We start from the raw sequence: 20,747 nt of genomic DNA, 5'->3' as shown, positions 1-20,747 counted from the left end.
CTCCCATCTCCTCATTGGTCTATAGAAGCAGGTACCCACGTGCCATCTCCTCATTGGTTATACCCACGTGGGTGACTGAAAGACGAATGAGGTCAGTGGCGGTAATGCACCTAATTTATGAAAGTTGCCAATCGCAATATAAAGTCAAGAGAAGAAAAATCCTGGAAGGAGGAGAGATGACTAGAAACGATTCAGTTGATCGTTTTGTGTGGATTAATTGTCGGAGTCGAGGACCTTGTGCATTTCAGGTAAAATAACAACTCAATGTTTATATCCCAGGACAAATCAGCTAGCAAGTGCAAGCTGTCCACACAGGGGCATTACCTGTCTGACGTTACCTGTCTTGCTGTCCAGTAGCAGGGTCTTGCTGTCCAGTCTGGGGGGTAGGGGACAGTACCTCTCTTGTGTCCAGTCTGGGGATTAGGGGACATTACCTGTCTTGCTGTCCAGTCTGGGGGTTAGGGGACATTACCTGTCTTGCTGTCCAGTCTGGGGGTAGGGGACGTTACCTGTCTTGCTGTCCAGTCTGGGAGTTAGGGGACATTACCTGTCTTGCTGTCCAGTCTGGGGGTAGGGGACGTTACCTGTCTTGCTGTCCAGTCTGGGGGTTAGGGGACATTACCTGTCTTGCTGTCCAGTCTGGGGGTTAGGGGACGTTACCTGTCTTGCTGTCCAGTCTGGGGGTTAGGGGACGTTACCTGTCTTGCTGTCCAGTCTGGGGGTAGGGGACAGTACCTGTCTTGCTGTCCAGTCTGGGGGTAGGGGACGTTACCTGTCTTGCTGTCCAGTCTGGGGGTAGGGGACGTTACCTGTCTTGTGTCCAGTCTGGGGGTAGGGGACATTACCTGTCTTGCTGTCCAGTCTGGGGGTTAGGGGACATTACCTGTCTTGCTGTCCAGTCTGGGGAGTTAGGGGACGTTACCTGTCTTGCTGTCCAGTCTGGGAGTTAGGGGACATTACCTGTCTTGCTGTCCAGTCTGGGGGTAGGGGACGTTACCTGTCTTGCTGTCCAGTCTGGGGGTTAGGGGACGTTACCTGTCTTGCTGTCCAGTCTGGGGGTTAGGGGACGTTACCTGTCTTGCTGTCCAGTCTGGGGGTAGGGGACGGTACCTGTCTTGTGTCCAGTCTGGGGGTAGGGGACGTTACCTGTCTTGCTGTCCAGTCTGGGGGTTAGGGGACGGTACCTGTCTTGCGTCCAGTCTGGGAGTTAGGGGACATTACCTGTCTTGCTGTCCAGTCTGGGGGTTAGGGGAGGTTACCTGTCTTGCTGTCCAGTCTGGGGGTAGGGGACGGTACCTGTCTTGCTGTCCAGTCTGGGGGTAGGGGACGTTACCTGTCTTGCTGTCCAGTCTGGGGTTAGGGGACATTACCTGTCTTGCTGTCCAGTCTGGGGGTAGGGGACGGTACCTGTCTTGCTGTCCAGTCTGGGGGTAGGGGACGTTACCTGTCTTGCTGTCCAGTCTGGGGGTAGGGGACGGTACCTGTCTTGCTGTCCAGTCTGGGGGTAGGGGACGGTACCTGTCTTGCTGTCCAGTCTGGGGGTAGGGGACGGTACCTGTCTTGCTGTCCAGTAGCAGGGTCTTGTGTCCAGTCTGGGGGTAGGGGACGGTACCTGTCTTGCTGTCCAGTCTGGGAGTTAGGGGACATTACCTGTCTTGCTGTCCAGTAGCAGGGTCTTGTGTCCAGTCTGGGGGTCAACAGAAAACAGTCCAAAGTAGGAGTCCACTACGATCAGCTGACCACCACTGTCCAACCGCACCCCATGAGGACGACCACAGACTGGCTCATAGTCTGTACTGCTCCCTAGAGGAACCAACAGAGATAACATCATAGTCTGTCCTGTTACCTAGACGACCAACAGAGATAACACCATAGGACCAACAGAGATAACACCATAGGACCAACAGAGATAACACCATAGGACCAACAGAGATAACACCATAGGACCAACAGAGATAACACATAGGACCAACAGAGATAACACAGAGATAACACATAGGACCAACAGAGATAACACCATAGGACCAACAGAGATAACACCATAGGACCAACAGAGATAACACCATAGGACCAACAGAGATAACACCATAGGACCAACAGAGATAACACCATAGGACCAACAGAGATAACACCATAGGACCAACAGAGATAACACCATAGGACCAACAGAGATAACACCATAGGACCAACAGAGATAACACCATAGGACCAACAGAGATAACATCATAGGACCAACAGAGATAACACCATAGGACCAACAGAGATAACACCATAGGACCAACAGAGATAACACCATAGGACCAACAGAGATAACACCATAGGACCAACAGAGATAACACCATAGGACCAACAGAGATAACATCATAGGACCAACAGAGATAACACCATAGGACCAACAGAGATAACATCCATAGGACCAACAGAGATAACACCATAGGACCAACAGAGATAACACCATAGGACCAACAGAGATAACACCATAGGACCAACAGAGATAACACCATAGGACCAACAGAGATAACACCATAGGACCAACAGAGATAACACCATAGGACCAACAGAGATAACACCATAGGACCAACAGAGATAACACCATAGGACCAACAGAGATAACACCATAGGACCAACAGAGATAACACCATAGGACCAACAGAGATAACACCATAGGACCAACAGAGATAACACCATAGGACCAACAGAGATAACACCATAGGACCAACAGAGATAACACCATAGGACCAACAGAGATAACACCATAGGACCAACAGAGATAACACCATAGGACCAACAGAGATAACACCATAGGACCAACAGAGATAACACCATAGGACCAACAGAGATAACACCATAGGACCAACAGAGATAACACCATAGGACCAACAGAGATAACACCATAGGACCAACAGAGATAACACCATAGGACCAACAGAGATAACACCATAGGACCAACAGAGATAACACCATAGGACCAACAGAGATAACACCATAGGACCAACAGAGATAACACCATAGGACCAACAGAGATAACACCATAGGACCAACAGAGATAACACCATAGGACCAACAGAGATAACACCATAGGACCAACAGAGATAACACCATAGGACCAACAGAGATAACACCATAGGACCAACAGAGATAACACCATAGGACCAACAGAGATAACACCATAGGACCAACAGAGATAACACCATAGGACCAACAGAGATAACACCATAGGACCAACAGAGATAACACCATAGGACCAACAGAGATAACACCATAGGACCAACAGAGATAACACCATAGGACCAACAGAGATAACACCATAGGACCAACAGAGATAACACCATAGGACCAACAGAGATAACACCATAGGACCAACAGAGATAACACCATAGGACCAACAGAGATAACACCATAGGACCAACAGAGATAACACCATAGGACCAACAGAGATAACACCATAGGACCAACAGAGATAACACCATAGGACCAACAGAGATAACACCATAGGACCAACAGAGATAACACCATAGGACCAACAGAGATAACACCATAGGACCAACAGAGATAACACCATAGGACCAACAGAGATAACACCATAGGACCAACAGAGATAACACCATAGGACCAACAGAGATAACACCATAGGACCAACAGAGATAACACCATAGGACCAACAGAGATAACACCATAGGACCAACAGAGATAACACCATAGGACCAACAGAGATAACACCATAGGACCAACAGAGATAACACCATAGGACCAACAGAGATAACACCATAGGACCAACAGAGATAACACCATAGGACCAACAGAGATAACACCATAGGACCAACAGAGATAACACCATAGGACCAACAGAGATAACACCATAGGACCAACAGAGATAACACCATAGGACCAACAGAGATAACACCATAGGACCAACAGAGATAACACCATAGGACCAACAGAGATAACACCATAGGACCAACAGAGATAACACCATAGGACCAACAGAGATAACACCATAGGACCAACAGAGATAACACCATAGGACCAACAGAGATAACACCATAGGACCAACAGAGATAACACCATAGGACCAACAGAGATAACACCATAGGACCAACAGAGATAACACCATAGGACCAACAGAGATAACACCATAGGACCAACAGAGATAACACCATAGGACCAACAGAGATAACACCATAGGACCAACAGAGATAACACCATAGGACCAACAGAGATAACACCATAGGACCAACAGAGATAACACCATAGGACCAACAGAGATAACACCATAGGACCAACAGAGATAACACCATAGGACCAACAGAGATAACACCATAGGACCAACAGAGATAACACCATAGGACCAACAGAGATAACATCATAGGACCAACAGAGATAACACCATAGGACCAACAGAGATAACACCATAGGACCAACAGAGATAACACCATAGGACCAACAGAGATAACACCATAGGACCAACAGAGATAACACCATAGGACCAACAGAGATAACACCATAGGACCAACAGAGATAACACCATAGGACCAACAGAGATAACACCATAGGACCAACAGAGATAACACCATAGGACCAACAGAGATAACACCATAGGACCAACAGAGATAACACCATAGGACCAACAGAGATAACACCATAGGACCAACAGAGATAACACCATAGGACCAACAGAGATAACACCATAGGACCAACAGAGATAACACCATAGGACCAACAGAGATAACACCATAGGACCAACAGAGATAACACCATAGGACCAACAGAGATAACACCATAGGACCAACAGAGATAACACCATAGGACCAACAGAGATAACACCATAGGACCAACAGAGATAACACCATAGGACCAACAGAGATAACACCATAGGACCAACAGAGATAACACCATAGGACCAACAGAGATAACACCATAGGACCAACAGAGATAACACCATAGGACCAACAGAGATAACACCATAGGACCAACAGAGATAACACCATAGGACCAACAGAGATAACACCATAGGACCAACAGAGATAACACCATAGGACCAACAGAGATAACACCATAGGACCAACAGAGATAACACCATAGGACCAACAGAGATAACACCATAGGACCAACAGAGATAACACCATAGGACCAACAGAGATAACATCATAGGACCAACAGAGATAACACCATAGGACCAACAGAGATAACACCATAGGACCAACAGAGATAACACCATAGGACCAACAGAGATAACATCATAGGACCAACAGAGATAACACCATAGGACCAACAGAGATAACACCATAGGACCAACAGAGATAACACCATAGGACCAACAGAGATAACACCATAGGACCAACAGAGATAACACCATAGGACCAACAGAGATAACACCATAGGACCAACAGAGATAACACCATAGGACCAACAGAGATAACACCATAGGACCAACAGAGATAACACCATAGGACCAACAGAGATAACACCATAGGACCAACAGAGATAACACCATAGGACCAACAGAGATAACACCATAGGACCAACAGAGATAACACCATAGGACCAACAGAGATAACACCATAGGACCAACAGAGATAACACCATAGGACCAACAGAGATAACACCATAGGACCAACAGAGATAACACCATAGGACCAACAGAGATAACACCATAGGACCAACAGAGATAACACCATAGGACCAACAGAGATAACACCATAGGACCAACAGAGATAACACCATAGGACCAACAGAGATAACACCATAGGACCAACAGAGATAACACCATAGGACCAACAGAGATAACACCATAGGACCAACAGAGATAACACCATAGGACCAACAGAGATAACACCATAGGACCAACAGAGATAACACCATAGGACCAACAGAGATAACACCATAGGACCAACAGAGATAACACCATAGGACCAACAGAGATAACACCATAGGACCAACAGAGATAACACCATAGGACCAACAGAGATAACACCATAGGACCAACAGAGATAACACACAACCACACACAAACACCTGACCACACACACACACACCACACACACACACACACACAACATGACACACACACACACACACACACACACACACACACACACACACACAACCTGACACACACACACACACACACACACACACACACACACACACACACACACACACACACACACACACACACACACACACACACACACACACAATCTGGACACACACAACCTGGCACACACACACACACACACACACACACACACACACACACACACACACACACACACACACACACACACACACACACATCACACAGAGTGTCAGGGTTCCACACCAGGGGTTCCACTCCACCAGAAGACAGAGTGTCAGGGTTCCACACCAGGGGTTCCACTCCACCAGAAGACAGAGTGTCAGGGTTCCACACCAGGGGTTCCACTCCACCAGAAGACAGAGTGTCAGGGTTCCACACCAGGGGTTCCACTCCACCAGAAGACAGAGTGTCAGGGTTCCACACCAGGGGTTCCACTCCACCAGAAGACAGAGTGTCAGGGTTCCACACCAGGGGTGCACTCCACCAGAAGACAGAGTGTCAGGGTTCCACACCAGGGGTTCCACTCCACCAGAAGACAGAGTGTCAGGGTTCCACACCAGGGGTTCCACTCCACCAGAAGACAGAGTGTCAGGGTTCCACACCAGGGGTTCCACTCCACCAGAAGACAGAGTGTCAGGGTTCCACACCAGGGGTTCCACTCCACCAGAAGACAGAGTGTCAGGGTTCCACACCAGGGGTTCCACTCCACCAGAAGACAGAGTGTCAGGGTTCCACACCAGGGGTTCCACTCCACCAGAAGACAGAGTGTCAGGGTTCCACACCAGGGGTTCCACTCCACCAGAAGACAGAGTGTCAGGGTTCCACACCAGGGGTTCCACTCCACCAGAAGACAGAGTGTCAGGGTTCCACACCAGGGGTGCACTCCACCAGAAGACAGAGTGTCAGGGTTCCACACCAGGGGTTCCACTCCACCAGAAGACAGAGTGTCAGGGTTCCACACCAGGGGTGCACTCCACCAGAAGACAGAGTGTCAGGGTTCCACACCAGGGGTTCCACTCCACCAGAAGACAGAGTGTCAGGGTTCCACACCAGGGGTTCCACTCCACCAGAAGACAGAGTGTCAGGGTTCCACACCAGGGGTTCCACTCCACCAGAAGACAGAGTGTCAGGGTTCCACCCCAGGGGTTCCACTCCACCAGAAGACAGAGTGTCAGGGTTCCACCCCAGGGGTTCCACTCCACCAGAAGACAGAGTGTCAGGGTTCCACACCAGGGGTGCACTCCACCAGAAGACAGAGTGTCAGGGTTCCACACCAGGGGTGCACTCCACCAGAAGACAGAGTGTCAGGGTTCCACACCAGGGGTTCCACTCCACTAGAACATCTGAAACATTCAGGTCCTCCTCCTTTTCTAAATGTTCTCTCACCTGTTTCATACCTACTGAACTGAACACAGCCCTGTAGAGCCCAGACAGATTCCATCATACAGCAATAAGCCTGCTAGAAGTACTGATCCCACTCCTACTACTGTTAGCTAGCCAGGTAGCCATGAAGAACTGTTAGCTAGCCAGATAGCCGTGAAGAATTGTTAGCTAACCAGATAGCCATGAAGAATTGTTAGCTAACCAGATAGCCATGAAGAATTGTTAGCTAGCCAGATAGCCATGAAGAACTGTTAGCTAGCCAGATAGCCATGAAGAACTGTTAGCTAGCCAGATAGCCATGAAGAATTGTTAGCTAGCCAGATAGCCATGAAGAATTGTTAGCTAGCCAGGTAGCCATGAAGAATTGTTAGCTAGCCAGATAGCCATGAAGAATTGTTAGCTAACCAGATAGCCATGAAGAATTGTTAGCTAGCCAGATAGCCATGAAGAACTGTTAGCTAGCCAGATAGCCACGAAGAACTGTTAGCTAGCCAGATAGCCATGAAGAATTGTTAGCTAGCCAGATAGCCATGAAGAACTGTTAGCTAGCCAGATAGCCATGAAGAACTGTTAGCTAGCCAGATAGCCATGAAGAACTGTTAGCTATCCAGATAGCCATGAAGAATTGTTAGCTAGCCAGATAGCCATGAAGAATTGTTAGCTAGCCAGAAATAGCCATGAAGAATTGTTAGCCAGAAATTGCAATGAAGAACTGTTAGCTAGCCAGATAGCCATGAAGAATTGTTAGCTATCCAGATAGCCATGAAGAATTGTTAGCTAGCCAGATAGCCATGAAGAATTGTTAGCTATCCAGATAGCCATGAAGAATTGTTAGCTATCCAGATAGCCATGAAGAACTGTTAGCTAGGCAGATAGCCATGAAGAACTGTTAGCTAGCCAGATAGCCATGAAGAATTGTTAGCTATCCAGATAGCCATTAAGAATTTTTAGCTAGCCAGATAGCCATGAAGAATTGTTAGCTAGCCAGATAGCCATGAAGAACTGTTAGCTATCCAGATAGCCATGAAGAATTGTTAGCTAGCCAGATAGCCATGAAGAATTGTTAGCTAGCCAGAAATAGCCATGAAGAATTGTTAGCCAGAAATTGCAATGAAGAACTGTTAGCTAGCCAGATAGCCATGAAGAATTGTTAGCTATCCAGATAGCCATGAAGAATTGTTAGCTAGCCAGATAGCCATGAAGAATTGTTAGCTAGCCAGATAGCCATGAAGAATTGTTAGCTATCCAGATAGCCATGAAGAACTGTTAGCTAGGCAGATAGCCATGAAGAACTGTTAGCTAGCCAGATAGCCATGAAGAATTGTTAGCTATCCAGATAGCCATTAAGAATTTTTAGCTAGCCAGATAGCCATGAAGAATTGTTAGCTAGCCAGATAGCCATGAAGAGTTGTTAGCTAGCCAGATAGCCATGAAGAATTGTTAGCTAGCCAGATAGCCATGAAGAATTGTTAGCTAGCCAGATAGCCATGAAGAACTGTTAGCTAGCCAGATAGCCATGAAGAACTGTTAGCTAGCCAGATAGCCATGAAGAATTGTTAGCTATCCAGATAGCCATGAAGAATTGTTAGCTAGCCAGATAGCCATGAAGAATTGTTAGCCAGAAATAGCCATGAAGAATTGTTAGCCAGAAATAGCCATGAAGAACTGTTAGCTAGCCAGATAGCCATGAAGAATTGTTAGCTAGCCAGATAGCCATGAAGAATTGTTAGCTATCCAGATAGCCATGAAGAATTGTTAGCTAGCCAGATAGCCATGAAGAGTTGTTAGCTAGCCAGATAGCCATGAAGAGTTGTTAGCTAGCCAGATAGCCATGAAGAACTGTTAGCTAGCCAGATAGCCATGAAGAATTGTTAGCTAGCCAGATAGCCATGAAAAACTGTTAGCTAGCCAGATAGCCATGAAGAATTGTTAGCTAGCCAGATAGCCATGAAGAACTGTTAGCTAGCCAGATAGCCATGAAGAACTGTTAGCTAGCCAGATAGCCATGAAGAACTGTTAGCTAGCCAGATAGCCATGAAGAATTGTTAGCTAGCCAGATAGCCATGAAGAACTGTTAGCTAGCCAGATAGCCATGAAGAACTGTTAGCTAGCCAGATAGCCATGAAGAATTGTTAGCTATCCAGATAGCCATGAAGAATTGTTAGCTATCCAGATAGCCATGAAGAATTGTTAGCTAGCCAGATAGCCATGAAGAATTGTTAGCCAGAAATAGCCATGAAGAATTGTTAGCTAGCCAGATAGCCATGAAGAATTGTTAGCTAGCCAGATAGCCATGAAGGATTGTTAGCTAGCTACCCACGAAGAATTGACATCCATCTTGCATAATATTAGTTTTAGATAGTTTAACAGGCAAAAATGATCTGGTTAGCTACATTATTACGAAGGCTGGAAGACAGTTCAGTGAATGGGTAAGTCCATAGGGCTAACTGGCTAGCTAGCTAGCCACTATGAAAATGTCCCATGTGGGTGATGAGTTAGCGTTAGTTAGCGTTAGGGTTGGTTAGTTAGTTAGTTAGTTAGTTAGTTACTGACCACACTCCTGTAAGTCCTGTCCCATGTGGGTGATGAGTTAGGGTTAGTTAGCGTTAGGGTTGGTTAGCGTTAGGGTTAGTTAGCGTTAAGGTTGGTTAGTTAGTTAGTTACTGACCACACTCCTGCAAGTCCTGTCCCATGTGGGCGATGAGGGTCAGAGTCTCCTGGTGGATCCTCCACAGCTTCCCATCCACCGTCCCTGTGTACACGTTACCTAGGAGACGCCAGGGGTTAAAGGTCAGGGGTCAGAGAGTCCGCAGGTTCTCGTAACAGTGGTAGGGGATCTACCACGGTCATATAAAACACTGACGAGGCGGATGTAAGACAAACAGACGCGATTAAATTAAAAACATGCTGAATGAAAAACAACTCGGGCAAGAGTTCTTACCCTCCTGGTCAGCAGTGAAGGATTCTGGTCCGTGTAGTTGTCCAGTGAACAGCCTGCGTCCGTTCTGTAGTCTGGTGTTGACAGCCAGTGGGCCCTCCAGGAGCGGAGGGGGTCCCTTGAATCTGACAGACAATAACTCTTTAACCTTTAACCCCTAATCTGACAGACAATAACCTTTAACCTTTAACCCCTAATCTGACAGACAATAACCTTTAACCCCTAATCTGACAGACAATAACCTTTAACCCCTAATCTGACAGACAATAACCTTTAACCTTTAACCCCTAATCTGACAGACAATAACTCTTTAACCTTTAACCCCTAATCTGACAGACAATAACTCTTTAATCCTTTAACCCCTAATCTGACAGACAATAACCTTTAACCCCTAATCTGACAGACAATAACCCTTTAACCCCTAATCTGACAGACAATAACCTTTAACCTTTAACCCCTAATCTGACAGACAATAACCTTTAACCTTTAACCCCTAATCTGGCAGACAATAACCTTTAACCCCTAATCTGACAGACAATAACCCTTTAACCCCTAATCTGACAGACAATAACTCTTTAACCTTTAACCCCTAATCTGACAGACAATAACTCTTTAACCTTTAACCCCTAATCTGACAGACAATAACTCTTTAACCTTTAACCCCTAATCTGGCAGACAATAACCTTTAACCCCTAATCTGACAGACAATAACCCTTTAACCCCTAATCTGACAGACAATAACCTTTAACCTTTAACCCCTAATCTGACAGACAATAACCTTTAACCCCTAATCTGACAGACAATAACCTTTAACCCCTAATCTGACAGACAATAACCTTTAACCCCTAATCTGACAGACAATAACTCTTTAACCTTTAACCCCTAATCTGACAGACAATAACCTTTAACCCCTAATCTGACAGACAATAACTCTTTAACCTTTAACCCCTAATCTGACAGACAATAACCTTTAACCCCTAATCTGACAGACAATAACCTTTAACCCCTAATCTGACAGACAATAACCTTTAACCCCTAATCTGACAGACAATAACTCTTTAACCTTTAACCCCTAATCTGACAGACAATAACTCTTTAACCTTTAACCCCTAATCTGACAGACAATAACTCTTTAACCTTTAACCCCTAATCTGACAAAGAGTCAATATTTACAGTGTTGACCCTTCTTTTTCATGACCTCTGCAATCCGCCCTGACATGCTGTCAATTAACTTCTGGGCCACATCCTGACTGATGGCAGCCCATTGTTGCATAATCAATGCTTGGAGTTTGCCAGAATTTGTGGGTTTTTGTTTGTCCACCCGCCTCTTGAGGATTGACCACAAGTTCTCAGTGGGATTAAATTCTGGGGAGTTTTCTGGCCACGGACCCAAAATATCGATGTTTTGTTCCCCGAGCCACTTAGTTATCACTTTTGCCTGATGGCAAGGTGCTCCATCATGCTGGAAAAGGCATTGTTCGTCACCAAACTGTTCCTGGATGGTTGGGAGAAGTTGCTCTCGGAGGATGTGTTGGTACCATTCTTTATTCATGGCTGTGTTCTTAGGCCAAATTGTGAGTGAGCCCACTCCCTTGGCTGAGAAGCAACCCCACACATGAATGGTCTCAGGATGCTTTACTGTTGGCATGAAACAGGACTGATGGTAGCGCTCACCTTGTCTTCTCCGGACAAACTTTTTTCCAGATGCCCCAAACAATTGGAAAGGGGATTCATCAGAGAAAATGACTTTACCCAGTCCTCAGCAGTCCAATCCCTGTACCTTTGTAAGAATATCAATCTGTCCCTGATGTTTTTCCTGGAGAGAAGTGGCTTCTTTGCTGCCCTTCTTGACACCAGGCCATCCTCCAAAAGTCTTCGCCTCACTGTGCGTGCAGATGCACTCACACCTGCCTGCTGCCATCCCTGAGCAAGCTCTGTACTGGTGGTGCCCCGATCCCGCAGCTGAATCAACTTTAGGAGACGGTCCTGGCGCTTGCTGGACTTTCTTGGGCGCCCTGAAGCCTTCTTCACAACAATTGAACCACTCTCCTTGAAGTTCTTGATGATCCGATAAATGGTTGATTTGGGTGCAATCTTACTGGCAGCAATATCCTTGCCTGTGAAGACCTTTTTGTGCAAAGCAATGATGACGGCACGTGTTTCCTTGCAGGTAACCATGGCTGACAGAGGAAGAACAATGATTCCAAGCACCACCCTCCTTTTGAAGCTTCCAGTCTGTTATTCGAACTCAATCAGCATGACAGAGTGATCTCCAGCCTTGTCCTTGTCAACACTCACACCTGTGTTAACGAGAGAATCACTGACATGATGTCAGCTGGTCCTTTTGTGGCAGGGCTGAAATGCAGTGGAAATGTTTTGGGGGGATTCGGTTAATTTGCGTGGCAAAGAGGGACTTTGCAATTAATTGCAATTCATCTGATCACTCTTCATAACATTATGGAGTATATGCAAATTGCCATCATACAATCTGAGGCAGCAGACTTTGTGAAAATGAATATTTGTGTCATTCTCAAAACCTTTGGCCACGACTGTAGTTGAGGTAATATGTACATGTAAGTGGAGGTAAAGTGACTATGCATAGATAATAAACAGCGAGTAGCAGCAGTGTTAAAACAAAGGGGGTCAATGTAAATATTCTGGGTGACCATTTAATTAACTGGTCAGCAGTCTGATGGCTTGGGGGTAGATGCTGTTCAGCAGTCTGATGGCTTGGGGGTAGAAGCTGTTCAGCAGTCTGATGGCTTGGGGGTAGAAGCTGTTCAGCAGTCTGACGGCTTTCAGCATTCTGATGGCTTGGGGTGCTGTTCAGCAGTCTGATGGCTTGGGGGTAGAAGCTGTTCAGCAGTCTGATGGCTTGGGGATAGAAGCTGTTCAGCAGTCTGATGGCTTGGGGGTAGAAGCTGTTCAGCAGTCTGATGGCTTGGGGGTAGAAGCTGTTCAGCAGTCTGATGGCTTGGGGGTAGAAGCTGTTCAGCAGTCTGATGGCTTGGGGGTAGAAGCTGTTCAGCAGTCTGATGGCTTGGGGGTAGAAGCTGTTCAGCAGTCTGACGGCTTGGGGGTAGAAGCTGTTCAGCAGTCTGATGGCTTGGGGGTAGAAGCTGTTCAGCAGTCTGATCTGATGGCTTGGGGGTAGAAGCTTTTAAGGAGCCTTTTGGACCCAGACTTGGCATTCCGGTACCGCTTGCCATGCAGTAGCAGAGAGAAAAGTCTGTGACTAGGGTGGCTGGGGTCTTTGACCATTTTTAGGCCCTTCCTCTGACACCGCCTGGTATAGAGGTCCTGGAAGGCAGGAAGCTTGGCCCCAGTGATGTACTGGGCCGTTCGCACTACCCTCTGTAGTGCCTTGTGGTCGGATGTCATACCAGCCGGTGATGCAACCTGTCAGGATGCTCTCGATGGCGCAGCTGTATAACTTTTTGAGGAACTGAGGACCCATGCCAAATATTTTCAGTTTCCTGAGGGGGAATAGGCGTTGTCGTGCCCTCTTCACGACTGTCTTGGTGTGTTTGGACCATTCTAGTTTGTTGGTGATGTTGATGCCAAGGAACTTGAAGCTCTCAACCTGCTCCACTACAGCCCCGTCGATGAGACTGGGGGCGTGCTCAGTCCTCCTTTTCCTGTAGTGCACGATCATCTCCTTTATCTTGATCACGTTGAGGGAGAGGTTGTTATTCTGGCACCACACGGCCAGGTCTCTGACCTCCTCCCTATAGGCTGTCTAATTATTGTCGGTGATCAGGCCTACCACTGTTGTGTTGTCGGTAAACATAATGATGGTGTTGGAGTCGTGTTTGGCCACGCAGTCGTGGGTGAACAGGGAGTACAGGACTGAGCACGCACCCCTGAGGGGCCCCCGTGTTGAGGATCAGCGTGGCGGATGTGTTGTTACCTACCCTCACCACCAGGGGGCGGCCCGTCAGGAAGTCCAGGATCCAGTTACAGAGGGAGGTGTTCAGTCCCAGAGTCCTTCGCTTAGTGGTGAGCTTTGTGGGCACTATGGTGTTGAACGCTGAGCTGTAGTCAATGAACAGCATTCTCACATAGGTGTTCCTTTTGTCCAGGTGAGAAAGGGCAGTGTGGAGTACAATAGAGATTGCATCATATGCGGATCTGTTGGGGGCGGTATGCAAATTGGAGTGGGTCTAGTGTTTCTGGGATGATGGTGTTGACGTGAGCCATGACCAGCCTTTCAAAGCACTTCATGGCTACGGACGTGAGTGTTAGTTTGCGAAGCCCTGCCACATCCGACGAGCATCAGAGCCGGTGTGGTGTGTCTGTACTTACGTGTAAGGCTGAGGGTCTATGGGCGAGGGGAGGAAGTAGATCCACACAGCCACAGATAGCAGGACCACTAATATCGCTCTCTTCCCCAGCCTGAAGACAGGAAACAACACAACAGATAATCACATATACACTGAGTGAACAAAAACGTTAAGAACACCGTCCTAATATTGAGTTGCACTCAGAACAGCCTCATTTCGTCGGGGCATGGGACTCTACAAGGGTGTCGAAAGCGTTCCACATGGGAATGTTGGCCCATGTTGACTCCCACAGCTTCCCATAGTTGTGTCCAGTTGGCTGGATGTCCTTTGGGTGGTGGACCATTCTTGATACACAAAGGAAACTGTTGAGCGTAAAAAAAAAAAAAAACTCTGGCCTACTCGTCCTCCCTACCTCTGAGGAAGCACAGTTCCCGCTCATTCACCTCTGGCCTGCTGGCCTCCCTACCTCTGAGGAAGCACAGTTCCCGCTCATCCAACTCTGGCCTGCTCGTCCCCCTACCTCTGAGGAAGCACAGTTCCCGCTCATCCACCTCTGGCCTGCTGGCCTCCCTACCTCTGAGGAAGCACAGTTCCCGCTCATCCACTCTGGCCTGCTCGTCCTCCCTACCTCTGAGGAAGCACGTTCCCGCTCATCCACCTCTGGCCTGCTGGCCTCCCTACCTCTGAGGAAGCACAGTTCCCGCTCATCCACCTCTGGCCTGCTGGCCTCCCTACCTCTGAGGAAGCACAGTTCCCGCTCATCCAGCAGTAACCTAGTGGTCATTCATCCACCTCTGGCCTGCTGGCCCCCCCTACCTCTGAGGAAGTACAGTTCCCACTCATCCACCTCTGGCCTGCTGGCCTCCCTACCTCTGAGGAAGCACAGTTCCCGCTCATCCACCTCTGGCCTGCTCGCCTCCCTACCTCTGAGGAAGCACAGTTCCCGCTCATCCACCTCTGGCCTGCTCGCCCCCCTACCTCTGAGGAAGCACAGTTCCCGCTCATCCCCCTCTGGCCTGCTGGCCCCCCTACCTCTGAGGAAGCACAGTTGCCGCTCATCCACCGCTGGCCTGCTCGCCTCCCTACCTCTGAGGAAGCACAGTTCCCGCTCATCCACCTCTGGCCTGCTGGCCTCCCTACCTCTGAGGAAGCACAGTTCCCGCTCATTCACCGCTGGCCTGCTGGCCTCCCTACCTCTGAGGAAGCACAGTTCCCGCTCATCCAGCAGTAACCTAGTGGTCATTCATCCACCTCTGGCCTGCTGGCCCCCCCTACCTCTGAGGAAGTACAGTTCCCGCTCATCCACCTCTGGCCTGCTGGCCTCCCTACCTCTGAGGAAGCACAGTTCCCGCTCATCCAGCAGTAACCTAGTGGTCATTCATCCACCTCTGGCCTGCTGGCCCCCCCTACCTCTGAGGAAGTACAGTTCCCGCTCATCCACCTCTGGCCTGCTGGCCTCCCTACCTCTGAGGAAGCACAGTTCCCGCTCATCCACCTCTGGCCTGCTCGCCTCCCTACCTCTGAGGAAGCACAGTTCCCGCTCATCCACCTCTGGCCTGCTCGCCCCCCTACCTCTGAGGAAGCACAGTTCCCGCTCATCCACCTCTGGCCTGCTGGCCCCCCTACCTCTGAGGAAGCACAGTTGCCGCTCATCCACCGCTGGCCTGCTCGCCTCCCTACCTCTGAGGAAGCACAGTTCCCGCTCATCCACCTCTGGCCTGCTGGCCTCCCTACCTCTGAGGAAGCACAGTTCCCGCTCATCCACCGCTGGCCTGCTGGCCTCCCTACCTCTGAGGAAGCACAGTTCCCGCTCATCCAGCAGTAACCTAGTGGTCATTCATCCACCTCTGGCCTGCTGGCCCCCCCTACCTCTGAGGAAGTACAGTTCCCGCTCATCCACCTCTGGCCTGCTGGCCTCCCTACCTCTGAGGAAGCACAGTTCCCGCTCATCCACCTCTGGCCTGCTCGTCCTCCCTACCTCTGAGGAAGCACAGTTCCCGCTCATCCACCTCTGGCCTGCTGGCCTCCCTACCTCTGAGGAAGCACAGTTCCCGCTCATCCAGCAGTAACCTAGTGGTCATTCATCCACCTCTGGCCTGCTGGCCCCCCCTACCTCTGAGGAAGTACAGTTCCCATTCATCCACCTCTGGCCTGCTGTCCTCCGTACCTCTGAGGAAGCACAGTTCCCGCTCATCCACCTCTGGCCTGCTGGCCTCCCTACCTCTGAGGAAGCACAGTTCCCGCTCATCCACCTCTGGCCTGCTCGTCCTCCCTACCTCTGAGGAAGCACAGTTCCCGCTCATCCACCTCTGGCCTGCTCGCCTCCCTACCTCTGAGGAAGCACAGTTCCCGCTCATCCATCCACCTCTGGCCTGCTCGCCTCCCTACCTCTGAGGAAGCACAGTTCCCGCTCATCCACCTCTGGCCTGCTCGCCCCCCTACCTCTGAGGAAGCACAGTTCCCGCTCATCCACCTCTGGCCTGCTCGCCCCCCTACCTCTGAGGAAGCACAGTTCCCGCTCATCCACCTCTGGCCTGCTCGCCTCCCTACCTCTGAGGAAGCACAGTTCCCGCTCATCCACCTCTGGCCTGCTGGCCTCCCTACCTCTGAGGAAGCACAGTTCCCGCTCATCCAGCAGTAACCTAGTGGTCGTTCATCCACCGCTGGCCTGCTCGCCCCCCCTACCTCTGAGGAAGCACAGTTCCCGCTCATCCACCTCTGGCCTGCTGGCCTCCCTACCTCTGAGGAAGCACAGTTCCCGCTCAGCCACCTCTGGCCTGCTCGCCTCCCTACCTCTGAGGAAGCACAGTTCCCGCTCATCCACCTCTGGCCTGCTGGCCTCCCTACCTCTGAGGAAGCACAGTTCCCGCTCAGCCACCTCTGGCCTGCTCGCCTCCCTACCTCTGAGGAAGCACAGTTCCCGCTCATCCACCTCTGGCCTGCTGGCCTCCCTACCTCTGAGGAAGCACAGTTCCCGCTCATCCACCTCTGGCCTGCTCGTCCTCCCTACCTCTGAGGAAGCACAGTTCCCGCTCATCCACCTCTGGCCTGCTCGTCCTCCCTACCTCTGAGGAAGCACAGTTCCCGCTCATCCACCTCTGGCCTGCTGGCCCCCCTACCTCTGAGGAAGCACAGTTCCCGCTCAGCCCAGTCAAAACTGTTCGCTGCTCTGGCACCCCAATGGTGGAACAAGCTCCCTCACGACGCCAGGACAGCGGAGTCAATCACCACCTTCCGGAGACACCTGAAACCCCACCTCTTTAAGGAATACCTGGGATAGGATATAGTAATCCTTCTAACCCCCCCCCCCCCAAAAAAAAGATTTAGATGTACTATTGTAAAGTGGTTGTTCCACTGGATATCAGAAGGTGAATGCACCAATTTGTAAGTCGCTCTGGATAAGAGCGTCTGCTAAATGACGTAAATGTAAATGTAAAAGGCTATGGAATTACACATGACTGATAGAGTCTTTAATCTCATCTGAGCTGCAGTTATTGGGTAATATTCTAATAGGATACATTCAAAGATTCATTTCAATAGTTTCATAACACATGTAATTTTTCCCACGTGAGTTGCACTTGTACGACAATATCGTTATCATAATCAATTACAACATGGACAAAAAACGTCAACAACTCAAAATTCTACCAAAACATGACTGAGGTCATTCATCCAGCGGTAACCTAGTGGTCATTCATCCAGCAGTAACCTAGTGGTCATTCATCCAGCAGTAACCTAGTGGTCATTCATCCAGCAGTAACCTAGTGGTCATCTAGCAGTAACCTAGTGGTCATCCAGCAGTAACCTAGTGGTCATTCATCCAGCAGTAACCTAGTGGTCATTCATCCAGCAGTAACCTAGTGGTCATTCATCCAGCAGTAACCTAGTGGTCATTCATCCAGCGGTAACCTAGTGGTCATTCACCCAGCAGTAACCTAGTGGTCATTCATCCAGCAGTAACCTAGTGGTCATTCATCCAGCAGTAACCTAGTGGTCATTCATCCAGCAGTAACCTAGTGGTCATTCATCCAGCAGTAACCTAGTGGTCATTCACCCAGCAGTAACCTAGTGGTCATTCATCCAGCAGTAACCTAGTGGTCATCCAGCAGTAACCTAGTGGTCATTCACCCAGCAGTAACCTAGTGGTCATTCATCCAGCGGTAACCTAGTGGTCATTCATCCAGCAGTAACCTAGTGGTCATTCATCCAGCTGTAACCTAGTGGTCATTCATCCAGCAGTAACCTAGTGGTCATTCATCCAGCAGTAACCTAGTGGTCATTCATCCAGCAGTAACCTAGTGGTCATTCATCCAGCGGTAACCTAGTGGTCATTCATCCAGCAGTAACCTAGTGGTCATTCATCCAGCAGTAACCTAGTGGTCATCCAGCAGTAACCTAGTGGTCATTCATCCAGCAGTAACCTAGTGGTCATTCATCCAGCAGTAACCTAGTGGTCATTCATCCAGCAGTAACCTAGTGGTCATCCAGCAGTAACCTAGTGGTCATTCATCCAGCAGTAACCTAGTGGTCATTCATCCAGCAGTAACCTAGTGGTCATTCATCCAGCAGTAACCTAGTGGTCATTCATCCAGCAGTAACCTAGTGGTCATTCATCCAGCAGTAACCTAGTGGTCATCCAGCAGTAACCTAGTGGTCATTCATCCAGCAGTAACCTAGTGGTCATTCATCCAGCAGTAACCTAGTGGTCATTCACCCAGCAGTAACCTAGTGGTCATTCATCCAGCAGTAACCTAGTGGTCATTCATCCAGCAGTAACCTAGTGGTCATTCATCCAGCAGTAACCTAGTGGTCATTCATCCAGCAGTAACCTAGTGGTCATTCATCCAGCGGTAACCTAGTGGTCATTCATCCAGCAGTAACCTAGTGGTCATTCACCAGCAGTAACCTAGTGGTCATTCATCCAGCAGTAACCTAGTGGTCATTCATCCAGCAGTAACCTAGTGGTCATTCACCCAGCAGTAACCTAGTGGTCATTCACCCAGCAGTAACCTAGTGGTCATTCATCCAGCAGTAACCTAGTGGTCATTCATCCAGCAGTAACCTAGTGGTCATTCATCCAGCAGTAACCTAGTGGTCATTCATCCAGCAGTAACCTAGTGGTCATTCATCCAGCAGTAACCTAGTGGTCATTCATCCAGCAGTAACCTAGTGGTCATTCATCCAGCAGTAACCTAGTGGTCATCCAGCAGTAACCTAGTGGTCATTCATCCAGCAGTAACCTAGTGGTCATTCACCCAGCAGTAACCTAGTGGTCATTCATCCAGCAGTAACCTAGTGGTCATTCATCCAGCAGTAACCTAGTGGTCATTCATCCAGCAGTAACCTAGTGGTCATTCATCCAGCAGTAACCTAGTGGTCATCCAGCAGTAACCTAGTGGTCATTCATCCAGCAGTAACCTAGTGGTCATTCATCCAGCAGTAACCTAGTGGTCATTCATCCAGCAGTAACCTAGTGGTCATTCACCAGCGTAACCTAGTGGTCATCCAGCAGTAACCTAGTGGTCATTCATCCAGCAGTAACCTAGTGGTCATCCAGCAGTAACCTAGTGGTCATTCATCCAGCTGTAACCTAGTGGTCATCCAGCAGTAACCTAGTGGTCATTCATCCAGCAGTAACCTAGTGGTCATTCATCCAGCGGTAACCTAGTGGTCATCCAGCAGTAACCTAGTGGTCATTCACCCAGCAGTAACCTAGTGGTCACCCAGCAGTAACCTAGTGGTCATTCATCCAGCAGTAACCTGTCTACCGTAAAGACAGTGACTCTACTCTCTTGTTTTTGAGGGACAAGTCCACTCATGCTTAAAGTCGTTGACGTAACTTCATTACTGTTCTATCACGAAGCAAAACAACTCCGGTAAAAACGTAACCTACATGGTGGATTCCTCCGCAGCTCGTTCCCGTCCGGTTAGATCACAATCCTGCGTCCGGTGAGACTCGCCGCCATGAAGCAAAGTTGTTGTCTGTTCTGGGGAGCGCCGCGGGAGAGAGACTGAGAGTGAGTGAGTGTGTGTGTGTGTGTGTGTGTGTGGGGCTGAGAGAGAC

At 48.9% G+C, this 20,747-nt stretch overlaps 1 protein-coding gene across 1 annotated transcript in view; it reads right to left on the bottom strand.

The window, feature by feature from the left end:
• zgc:194209 (adipocyte plasma membrane-associated protein) overlaps window positions 1–20,747 on the bottom strand; it is a 34,129-nt gene extending 13,382 nt beyond the window's left edge. Inside the window, exons 1-5 of the mRNA XM_082978127.1 lie at window positions 20,577–20,747; window positions 14,706–14,795; window positions 10,404–10,525; window positions 10,131–10,229; window positions 1,651–1,803 (exon numbers count right to left, since the gene is read on the bottom strand). Coding sequence (XP_082834253.1) covers window positions 1,651–1,803; window positions 10,131–10,229; window positions 10,404–10,525; window positions 14,706–14,795; window positions 20,577–20,578 — 466 coding nt within the window. The 5' untranslated portion in view covers window positions 20,579–20,747. The remainder of the gene's footprint in view (window positions 1–1,650; window positions 1,804–10,130; window positions 10,230–10,403; window positions 10,526–14,705; window positions 14,796–20,576) is intronic.

Source organism: Salmo salar, chromosome 07 (genome assembly GCF_965601325.2).
Source record: "Salmo salar chromosome 07, fSalSal1, whole genome shotgun sequence".
NCBI lineage: Eukaryota > Metazoa > Chordata > Actinopteri > Salmoniformes > Salmonidae > Salmo > Salmo salar.
Note: the sequence above shows the minus strand (reverse complement) of the source record. Positions and strands in the feature narration are given on the sequence as shown.